Source organism: Camarhynchus parvulus, chromosome 7, assembly GCF_901933205.1.
Source record: "Camarhynchus parvulus chromosome 7, STF_HiC, whole genome shotgun sequence".
Lineage (NCBI taxonomy): Eukaryota > Metazoa > Chordata > Aves > Passeriformes > Thraupidae > Camarhynchus > Camarhynchus parvulus.
The window spans coordinates 18,125,122-18,137,263 of record NC_044577.1 but is presented as its reverse complement, the minus strand read 5'-3'; the positions used below and the strand labels follow the sequence as shown (position 1 = coordinate 18,137,263).

The 12,142-nt window shown below is 38.8% G+C and overlaps 1 protein-coding gene across 2 annotated transcripts in view; it reads right to left on the bottom strand.

Annotated features, from left to right (window-relative positions):
• Positions 1–4,602: 4,602 nt before the first annotated feature.
• Positions 4,603–12,142, bottom strand: part of TLK1 (tousled like kinase 1) — a 67,022-nt gene continuing 59,482 nt past the window's right edge. Inside the window, exons 19-21 of one of the 2 annotated variants that reach the window (XM_030951819.1) lie at positions 9,646–9,757; positions 9,265–9,372; positions 4,603–6,358 (exon numbers count right to left, since the gene is read on the bottom strand). In XM_030951819.1, coding sequence (XP_030807679.1) covers positions 6,182–6,358; positions 9,265–9,372; positions 9,646–9,757 — 397 coding nt within the window. In that variant the 3' untranslated portion in view covers positions 4,603–6,181. The remainder of the gene's footprint in view (positions 6,359–9,264; positions 9,373–9,645; positions 9,758–12,142) is intronic. The other variant, XM_030951820.1, reaches the window with a different exon arrangement.

Here is a 12,142-nt window from a genome sequence, read left to right as displayed (position 1 = left end):
TCTTTACAGTTTTCACCATTAGAACCATATCTTGTTGAATGTACTACCTACATATTATGATTTTCATTTTAGCAATATATTAAAGTATTAATTTAAGTGGAAAAGGATGAGGGTCATTAAAACCACAGGAATCCTGACAGATGATAAAGGATGACACAGGAGTTATTCTTCTAATTTTATGTGTAAAGGTTTTGTCAATTGGGTGATGGGACAGTAACCTTTAGGATATGGTAATTTTTTAAAATTGGAATTCATTTGGGTTCAGTAATAAAACTAACCTGACAGTTCTAAGAAGACAATTTATGAGATCAGCTCAGCTCCTGATACATTCTTATGTAACCCTACAAGCAGCATGAGGATTTTGTGGTATCACATAAATGTATATGAATTGACATTTAACCAATGGAACAGATGCTCCAAATAACCACTATGGGCAAGTGGAGTTTGCCAGCCAATGGGTTACTTACTTGTCTTTGCAATAGAAGTGCATGCAGGGAAGGTACTGCAGTGCTCAAATCAGCGAGGAAAGCTCAGCCAGCAGCCAATGAGCCACAGCTGCAAGCCTGAAACAAACAATTTGTGTGTTGGTTAGGGTGAAGGAAGTTGTACATTATGTAAATATACAAAGCTATGCAACAGCTTTTCATGTGGCTTTTTATAGGGACAAATCTAGGGGAATGAAAGAAGCTGCACCATCTCCTAGGTCAGCCCCATGTATGCGACTGTTTGGCAAGTCCTGTTCCTCTGCTGTGCTCAGCCCAAGGGCAGAGGAGGTAGATGGCAGAATTCTCAGAGCATGGGGCGTGTTCTGCTTCTCTGAGTCCTCTAAATCTTTGCTAGTTCTATCAGTTCTAGTGGAAACTGCCGTTCTACTAATGAAGGCAAGTGAAGATCTATTGATCTGCTCACAAATGTACAGAGGAAAGCAGTTCTTGATGCTCTTTCCCTCAAAGTTTTTGACAATGCTAACAGGCAATCAGCTCCCTTTTCCAGCTTTCATTCCAGGCCTGCTAAACCCATGAGTGTCCCAACAAGTTTGGACACAAAACACAAGCAACCATCTCTCCTGTCTTTGTCTTGCATTTTAACAACTCTTGGACCTCTCAACATCAACTACGAGCTATCATAGTTCTCTATTACTGAACAACATTTAGAAGAAGCTGGTTTGAACATGTCCTCTTTCACCCTGGTTTTTTAAGATTTTCTAAGCCTTCTGATGTTGACATTCTTGTAGTAAACTTTATCACACACTTTCTGTAAATAACTTATTGTTTTGCATTCCTTTATGGAGGAGGAGAGAGTTGATGGACTGTTGGTTTGACCACTGTCAAACCACTGAGAGGCGTCACTGTCACCCGCCAATCCGCTGTCACTTTTGGAAAACTATAAATGCTGGAGTCAGAAAATAAACTTCCCTTTTTTCCTTCACCTTGAGAGTGGTGGTGTGCTTGTGTTCTTTCGTGTCCTATAGCGACAGTCTTCTGTCCTGAGCTATAAATATTTCCAATATTCCAACATCAAAAATATTCTATTGATTCAGTAAGGTGCTGTCAGGCCCTTCTAGGCACTGAAACGCTGGATAGTGCTTATGCCTCTTTGAGCTATGGCTGCTCCCAGACCTTACTGAAGACAATAACTCTGCTAAGGACTGTCCTTCCAGTTTTGGAGAAGGGAGTAACTGCACAACCCCCCTGGACATCAATACGACAAATAACAGGAAGCCACAACCCCAGGCCACCTGCAAAATGATTCAAACTTTGCATACGGGTAAACAGGTTTCCCAAGAGTAACAGCAGACACAACGGTGATGTCCAGGGACTGCTTGGTTTTTGCACTGTAAGTACAACTGCAAAACTACAGAAACAGGAATGGATCAGAGACCTGGGGCTGAAGCCATGGCATTCTCTTCCCAGGAAACTCTTGTTCCATTGGTCTGCAGAGCTGTGCTTTGCTGAATACCATGGCATAGCTTTCATACAAGAGCAAGAAAACATTTCGCTTTGCTGGCTGACCTGCAGATCTGCACATCTTCTGAGGACACAGCAAATGTGGCTTTGATCTCCTCTACTGTTTAGAGAGAAAGTCCCTGGGTGTGTTTGAATGGTGCAGAGAAAAAGATTTGTACAAGGGGATTCTGAAATTTAAACATCCCGTAATTTCTTAATGATACCCAATTAGCTCTCGAGACACTAGATACAAAATGAGATTTCTAGGGAAAGCATTTTTCCTTGATTTACACACAGCATTTTACTGGCTTGGGAAACGTAGCATAGTGGAAAGATTGCAAGGTGACTTAATTTCTTCCAGCAAAAAAGAAAAATCAAATTTCTCCAACAGCAAGTTTCTCAAACATTCTGTTAGGAGTTGAATATCTGAAATTATTCTGCAAGAACCTCACTTATCAGAGGACAATAATCTTAATTTCAAAAGATACACGTGAAGTTCAAAATTAAATATATGGTGACTGTACAGAAAACAAAGCTCATGTACTATACATGGCAGAAAACTGTTTTTTGTGCCAGTGCCCAGGACTGGAAATATTAGGCTTAAAGAGTAGTAAAAAAGACAGCGTGCTAGGAAAAACTAGAATAGATTACTTAGATAAGTAATGCAGCCATCACTGAGAGGCATCTTTAAGAATAAGGTGGACAAATTTGTCAGGATATAAGTAAACTTGAGCCAAACTCAGATATTGGAAGAGGTTAGAGGATTTTTCAGGGATCCTTGCCTAGGAAGCTTTAAGGACTGAGTAAAACCTGCTTTGTTTGTAGGAGGGGTGCTTAGAAACACACTGGCCTCAGGTTGCAGGTATGTAATGCCAGACAGACCCCCAGGATGGTGACTTGGGGAGCTCTATGTACCTCACTGGACTCCTTTCACCAATCTGTGATCACAAAGACATGAGATTTCTGGATCGTTCATTATTTCTCTGAAAAATATGCAGTCTTACCTTTCCTGCAAAGGCAACACAGTCCTCAGCTCTACAGTCCATGGCTGCCTGGAGGAATGGTCCAGGCCTCAGGAAGGGCATTTACCCCCTGGAGCCCTTGGCAGGCTATTGCTGGGCCCCAGCAGTGCCCTGGTCGCTGTGCTGTGGTGGCAGATGGACACGCTGGGCTGGCTGGCTCACGAGTGTGGGGCTGTGCAGGCCCTGCGGCCCGGCACCCCTCAGCCACCAAACCAGAGCCCTCACTCTGGCTGTAGCTGATACAGAGAAAAAAAGTGTTTTTAAAAATGCAATAGCAATTGTGAGACTCAAGTATTTTAGACATCGATATAAGGACACTCTCTTAACCACACTGGCTCCAAATTTTGAGGCTCCCCTGTCCTAATACACTGCCCAGCTCCCTACCCCGCCAGGCCAGGCTCTCCAGTCTCCCTTCCCAATGCAATATCCCACTTTTGGAGAAGAGCACCGCGTCCTGAGTGCCCTTTGAAGAATAATAAAAGACCAAGAGACACTTTCTCACCTTGCTGGCAACTCCACTCCGTCGCCGAACCGCTCCACCCACACAACACGGCTGCGGGGGCGGTGCTGCACCCGCCCGGCCCAGGTCCCGCGGGCCGCAGCTCTGCCCCACAGCAGCAGCTCCTCCCCCAGCCCCAGCCCCAGCCCCATCTCCTCTGCCCCACAGCCCCAGCCCCAGCTCCTCTGCCCCACAGCCCCAGCCCGGCCGGAATTCAGGGCACAGGTGAAGCAGCAACGCTGCTGGGGACCTGCATCCCCTCACCAGGCTGGATGTGCCGTGTCCTGGTGTCCTGTCTGACCCGGCTGGATGTGCCGTGTCCTGCCTGGCCGGGCTGGTGGCCCCGCCTCAGACCTGTGGATTTCCTACAATCCGGAAGACATCAAAGCTGGAGCAGGAACACGCAGGATGCTTTAAATTCCAAAACGGTGCTTTCCTTTTCGGGGTTGCTGATTTTAAAACACGCAGGTGTTTTAAAACCTGCTCAGGCCGCCACGCGGGTGGCAGCGGCGCGGAGCTCCCCGGGCCGCGCTGTTCCGGTGCCCGCACTGCCACCATGCATCTCCTGACTTCTGTGAGCGTCAAAAGCACTTCTCAGAAAGTCAAAATATTGACCAGCCTTCACAAAATGAAAACACAGTTTCTACTATCCAACGTATTTTCACGTGGTAAAACCATCAATTCTATTTCAGTTACCAACATGCAGAATAAGAAGGAATGAAATTTAACATGAACTTACAGCTATAGCATATTTTCCTTGAACTCTGCACTCAGACTTGGGCTGTAGAGAGTGGAAAGGATGGAGCCCCAGTATTCTGTTTGAGTCTAATTTTCTAATAATTCTATGAGCTAATGTTATCCCACAGCTCAATATTTTAAAATGAACCACTGAAATACTTACAAGTTGTTACTGTGCAGTCCATTCAATCAAATGAGGTTTTGGTTACCTCATCATGACAGATGTTTTACGTTTCATGAATCTTCCACTTTCACCTCCAATGCTACTTAAATTAATTATTGTATTATTGGCCTTTTGTTTGTAATCAAGAAGAGTTTGCTTTAAATATTTTTGTTCTCACTGATATGGTTATGTGATTTGCCCTATGCTGAAATGTAAAAGCACACAATGAAAACCTTGAAATTTCAACTGCCTGTTGTTTATTACTGTTTTGGCTACATTCTCTACAATTTCAGCAGCATTTTAAAGAGACAGTTAACATTTCTTTATATACAATGAAAACAAAATGGCTTGCAACATCAGAAACAAGAGCAACAGTTTAACTGTACAATACTAAATGAAAACCTGTGGTAATACAGCCTCCTCTTTCTGCAACATGGACAAAATTACATATAGGTATTCAGCATCAAGAATGGGATAGTAAAAAGAATAGTGAACAGGAGAGAGATACACTGTTCTGAAAAATAAGTTTCTACCATACAAGGCAGTTAGAAAATGTTTCACATTTTAAAATATCTGTACAAGCCACAAGAAACATTTCCTTGTTGATAGGAACTTCCAGAAATAGAGAATAACCATGAGCAACTTCTACACCTATAATCGATGCGCTCTGCAGGAGGAGAACGCAGTGAACGGACTGAAGGAACTGTACTGTAAATTGCCAACACAGATCTGCTGTACATGCCTTGATTGATAACGATTGCCTCTGCTCCATCTCTCGTACAGTTGACTCGCACCTGAAGGAGGTCATTTGACTCTTGTAAAAGTAAAAGCAACGTCATTTAGCAGCAATTAAAAGCGCCTTGAGGGAGACTTAAAAAAAATACAATATCCAATTAGAAAAAGCCATACTTTAAACATTTGTACAGGAATAAGTTGCTGAAATTTAACTGAAAATGTGACATCTGTACAACAATTTACAGTAGAGCTAGAAGGGAATTTATCATTATTCCTGCATAGAACATTATACATGACCTGTTTGCATTTGGTTTCATACTGTTGCTTGCTTTTATTAGAAGCCTGGAAGGTTTCACAAGTTTCAATACCACAGCAAGTATAGTATTTAAAAAAAACCGAATGGATTTCAAAATTAGCAATCTATTTGAGAAGTAAGTACCAGGAATTCCATATCACCCTTCCAATCTAAATTCAATAGAACACCACCACATTTTTGGAGGTACAAGCCTGAGTAGCCAAATAAAATACTCCAATTTTATTTGAGAAATCTGATGCTGAACATTATCTTTCACTATCTCACATTTCTTACTTTGGTTTTGAAAGATCAATGTCTTGGAAAGATGGCAGTTCATTTACTTCATAACCAGGCACAAAATTTTTCCTGTGTTTTCAAATTTGCTCACTATCCTTTTTTATTTAAATAATGAAAAACTACCCTTCATGTTAGAACTTTCCAGTATCCACCAAATGTACTTTAAAGTATTAAAAAGATTATTTACAATGTTCCCCAGAAAAAAACTAAAAACTTTTCTTCAGTCTTAAACACAGTATACCTGTTAGTTTGTAACAGGAAGTGTCATCCTTCATCCTTCAATGTTTAACGGTGTTTCTCAGAAGGGCACATTTATTCACAGTCCATGACCCACTCCAATCATACAAATGACACTATGTAGGAGGACTTCAGTCTGAAAACACAGTTATCAAACTTGTCCTGTATAAAAACACTCAAATGCTTTCAAGCTCAAGTCTGCATCTGAAAACTAAACAAAGATCATCCCATTCCTCAGCTGGAGAAATTTCAGTACGAAATAATGCTTGAAGTAGGTGGTGTAGGGGATGCTGCTAGGCCAGTCATATGCAAGTTTCCTGAAGAATTTGACCTCCTCATATGAGGGAGAAGATAAGGATCATTAGCCAGCTGGTGGACATCAAATCTGTCCTCTTTTCGGTATGCTAAACAGCGTCTGATAAAGGCCTAGAAAAGAAATGTAGAAACTTACAGTAACATTCCAAATACTTCTATTTGCTTTCAGGCAAATAGGCAAGTCCTCCTGGATAAACTAGCTTCTAAACAAATTCTTTTTCTTAAATAATTCAATTCAAATGACCATGTAACATTTTGCTGCTGAGCCCACTGAAGAAATATAACATCATGGCTGAAAGGAAAAATCAGCAAATTAACTGGTTTCAAATAATCACACTTCAAATATTTATTTCCATGTTTAGGAACTATATTTACAAGTAAAACATTAGCACCTCACCCAATTAGATTTTTGCATGTTTTATGCCTGAACAGATGAATAAAAACCAGGAGCAAGTGTCAGAGGATTGAAAAAGGAGACCCTTCTACTTTCTCCAATGAGCTTCTCAAACCATTGAGTGGGGAAGAATAGGTGGACGATGCAGAGACAGAATTTCAATGCTTTAGTTGACTTTTGAAAACAAGCATTTCCACATGTGCCATGACAGGGTAGAGCAAAACATGAAACTGACATTGATGGTTGCCATGCTCAATAGGCATTATGTAAAGAGTATTTAGGAAACCACTACCTTGCTGAAACTCTCTTCCCATGAAAAACTCAATCACACCTGCTTAAAATTATCTAATCAATTGAAAAACTCTGTAGCTAAATTCACTATGTCGTCCCTACATCTAGGTCCATACGATCTATGCCAATCATTTTATGCTGAAAGTTTCTGTCAAGTTTTATGTCTAGCACACACAGAACATTTGGTCTCCTGAGAGCCTGGGCTTCAACATTTAATGATAGAAAATCCTTATTATTGCTACAGAACTGATTAGCACATCATTACTTAATTTAGAACTTAATTTAAAAGAATTACATATGTCTTCTTTGATAAATCTGTTCAGCTGTTTGTTCTTTGCTCCAATTAAAATCTGGAGATTAAAGGAGAAGAATCTGTGATACAATTTCCAAAGAATCATGCTAGAATTTACTTCTAACATTTGCATATCCAGCATGAACAAGGTATAACATAAAAATCATGCACATCTGTTAGTAGATATTCACATGTTCTTGGATATTACAGATTTTAATCAAATTCTTCACAGTAAATCCTTCAAAACAAATGAACTGTAAACAGTTATTCTCAAGATCCTCAGAGTAACAGTTTGTGTCTGAAATGTTTTTAAAATACTTCACAGTTTTGTGGCACTGTAGCCACACTAGTGTGAAGCAAAGGAGACCACTGTACAAAATAGGAAACAGTGAGGAGGATCAAAGGACAGTTACAGTCTGAAAACTAACTAACAATGTCATTTGAGGTTCCATATTTATTTAATCTCCGTGTTTTCCAAATCAGAATTTCAGTTTACAAGCTGTTCTTTTCCAACTGCCAGGCCTATAAATCTGAAAAACAGTTTGGATTCTACACAGTCATTATAAATGGTCTACATTAGGAAGTTAGTCTGAAATTGTTTTATAGCATTTCCACCAGAGAATAATTGCTCCGTCTCTCTCACAGCTATCATGACAATGGTTAATATGAGTGGAGAATACTGGAAGTTTATTTTAATCTTTCAAACAAACAGACCATGCAAATACACAGGGAATGCAAAAAGTTGCCAATTCTCCATGCTGAACTGTCTATTCCTTCCTAACATCATCTGTATAAAAACTATTAATGACAAAGAAAGGCAAAGTTACAAGACACAGATATAAACTCTTACTGTGTAAAGGTATCAGTAACATGATATGTGTTTGTCAGCTGCACTCAAGGGATAGTTTTTTCAAATGCCAGTGAAAAATCAACAGCAAACAAAAACCTTAATTAAAAAAAGAACCCAATTCTAACTACAATTCTTCAACCAGTTTTTCGTAACTTTAACTGCAACTCTCTCACTACACTATTTTTAGAAAACATAATTAACAGAAATATACCACCATTTGTAACAGCAAGTTTATGTATCCAAAAGACTTATTTTGTTGGGAAGCTACTGCCTGTAGTAATATGTTTCTTTTCCTTTTAATCTTTAGAAGTTGAATCTTAACATTCCTAAATTTTTGGTGTGTCCCAAATCTAAGTATGTTTAATTAGTTGCTGAAACTTGAATAAGCATTCTACTATCTTGGCATTTTTTTCCTCAAAGAGCACATCTATTGCATCTGGTCATGAATATATCTTTCAAACTTTGGAAGAGTTTTTACAAGCAATTAACATAATATTTTCTTCCACTTTCACAGAATTGGATTTGTGTTACAGATACTGACAGTAGTAATTATTTGGGAAACCACCTCAATCTGTTTCTGAATAGCCAGTTTGTGTAGAGGAATTGACACCTTTGGGGCAGAGCAACTATTTTGGCAGTCTTATTTCCTGAATCAGCATCAAAATATCTTCTAGATTCTTAATCTCAGAAATTCATGTTTCTAAACTCAGATATAAGTTAATACATACACACTACAACCTTTCAAAGGGAAGAGTATTAGAGGTCATATCCTTCAGGTATCTAGTAGTCAAGTAGTTCTTCTAGCCAATAAGGCTGCAGAGAATTAACATCCACTATTTCCAGAAAGAGCTTGCTACTGTTAGCAGCAGCATTTCACAAGAACTTCTAGTAAGACAGCCTGAATGAGACACATAAGGTCCTCTGAGAAAAAGTAAAGCAGACCATTTTTGAGGTGGCCTACTTAAAAACTACTTGCAAATTTCTGGAACATATATATAGTTTTGCTTTGAAGTACATGATTTTCAGAAGTCCCAGAATAAGACTGCTTAAATAAAAACATCCACATACTAGCTCTCAAGTATGTTTTTCTACATAGTTATTATGTCTTACAGCATTCTTGCGTTAACAACAATTTTACAGCTGAATCCTTCAAGATGAATGTTTTACTCAGAAATTATAGTAAAAGTTACCTTGGCTTCATTGCTTACAACAGGTTTGACAGGGAATTGAACTTCTGTGGCTTTTAATATTGTATTTTCTTGTAGGATATCTTGCTGTGATTGATTGTGGCCAAATGGCTGCAAAACAAGCACATGATTTTTTTCAGGAGATTTATCCAATTACTTTGATTTCATAAATATTTATCCTGTAGTAAGTTGTTGCAGTATACAAACTGCCAGCTATTCTGCAAATAAAAAAGTTACAGGCAAGATTTTCTAATATTTTGCAAAATCAATGTACACTGCCAAAAAGTAACACAAGTAATTTTTCATGTATATTCATGTCTTCACAATCTTGTGAGAATAGGCACGTACACTAAAACTCTTTAGATTTTCTAAAGCTTTCCTTACCTTTCTACCATAAAGGCATTGGAAAAAGATTACTCCAACTGACCACACATCAACCTTATTAGAAATCTTTGGTGGCTCTTTGCCAACTACAAAACACTCTGGAGGCAAGTACCTGGAAAACAAAACAGGCATTTCAGTCTGTAAGTATGGCATCACTAGAATGTGCTCAATTATCCAACTGTACAAACACCTCACCTACACATCTCTGAGCTTTTGACAATTGTACAGCTGCCCTACAATCTGCATTCCAACACCTTGCAACCCACCAAAACTGATATCACAGTTTCTATACAGTTAGTAAAACAGAGGGGTCTATTTAACACAAGCACAAATATAAACATTTTTTGCCTGAGCTGCAATTATAATTTCTTTCTAAATTGGGACCCCAGGTTAAATATGAAGCCATCTATCAGAGCAAGAAAAGATGAAAGCCAAATAGGGCATTTAACAGCAAGACCTGGTTAGGAATCAAAGAAAATGCAGATATGGCTTAAAGATCCTTTAACTAAGTTTTTAGTAAAAATGGTAACATTACCCAGAAGCGTATATGATAGACAAAGGTGATTGTTATTTCTGTCCCTGTATTTTGCAGAGAGAAAACTTTACTTAATGAAAGTTGACGAAGTTCCCATGCCATTCCTGAATTACAGAATAACTGATGAAATGGAACTTCCTTTAAAAAGCAAACAAAACCTTCCATATGTATTAATTTAAGGGCAGTCAAGTGTTATTCACCATAATATTTAAAATTGAAACATGCAAAACAACTATTAGGGCAACTACAGAACAGGAACTCTCTTGTCAACAACATATAAGACTTAAAGTGAAACTTTGAAGAAATATTTGTAGAAATAGAAATAAGCAGAAAAAAGGAGATAAAAATGCAGCAATTTTAGACAGTACCACAAACTCTTTTCTGGAATACTTGTTTACAATTCTGATTACAACAATCAAGACAAGGGATCTTAAAGTGATACAAACGCAAAGAAGGTTACTAAAACGATCTGAAGAATGGATAGCCTACAGTTCAGAGGGAAAAAAAAGTGAAGGCTACAAAAACACCAAGGTGCAAGTACTAGGAAGGGGGCACAACCTACTTGAGGGAGGACAATGTTAGCACAGGAACAAACAAGTATAAACTGGCCACAAATACACACAGTCTGCAAATTAGAGGATTAGATTTCTAATGATCAGAGAACTGATTTTGGAGAAGACATTTCAAATCAGATTACTGGGGCCAAAACACTAGCTTAATTTAATATAAACATCTAGAAGTTTGCCAAAGAGATTATATAACCTAACTGCCTGGGAAGGCAGGTAACTGAACCCAGTGACTGAGGAAATCCCTTCCAGGGCTATCTATACTGCTGACAGTTTGTGCAATGTACTCTGAACAGACTCATTACCAACCTCAAACTCACTCTAAGTTTCTCCCTCCCTAATGAAGATTTTGGGCTCAGAGAAAGCATGAATTAGAAATGCAGAGACTCATCATGAATCTGTAATGATTACAGATCTTTTTTTACTTTTAAGTTTCCAGCACCACTAGTGCCTGAGGCATTCTAGATGAAATCCAAAAGTCAAAATTTTTCTGATCTATATTCCTAAAATATAACATTTAAACTGGTGTTTAAATAGGTAAAGCATTAAAAAGAGTAGCAAAAGCCTAACACTTCTAAAATGCTTCAACTTGAGTAATCATTTTCTCACAGCATGTGCACAGTGGCATTTGTAGAAAGAGTATGTGTTTCCTTTTCTAAAAACTCTGAAGGAAAAGGCAAAAACTTTATGACTTCCAACTCCTGAATATGGGAAGAGGTGCAAAGCAAATGGGAATGACACTGGCTTCTCTGTAGAGCAAATGACTTGTAACAGCCTGCCCAGTACAGGATTTCTAATCCACCCACTGACGCAGCCAGCACATACCCAGGCTGAAAGAACTACTCTGCCATGAAGAATCTGCATCTTTAGAGAGTCTAAAAACAGATTTTCTGTAAGCAATGACATGCTTATTGTCATACCTATGCTTTGGCAGCTGTAAAACCCCAGTGTTTTGGATGAGTATGCAAGCACACAAAAAATAAACCACAACTGCTGGGCTGTCATGAATGTTTAGGAAGGAAGAGTGAATACTCTTTGGTCCTAAGGACATTACTAGCTGGCAATACCTGTTCTACAATTTCCAAGTACTAAGCACCCACACTTAATCATCAAATGTCTCTGTCAAATGTCTTCAACCACCAGCAGCCAAAGAAATAATACCTGCCTCTTCAGAGGTTACCATGTTTCTAAATCACAGTGATCATCTCCACATTTATTTATACACACATACTTATAAATAAATAACACAAACTCTCTTATTTTACTTGTTAAGTTAGATTCTTCTAACATTTGGGAATATCAACATCACAGTACTGCACAAAGACCTTTGTTGGCCCCCCATGTTAATACTTTTAGTCCTAGTTGTCTCTCCAAATTGGCTTTATAAGACTACATC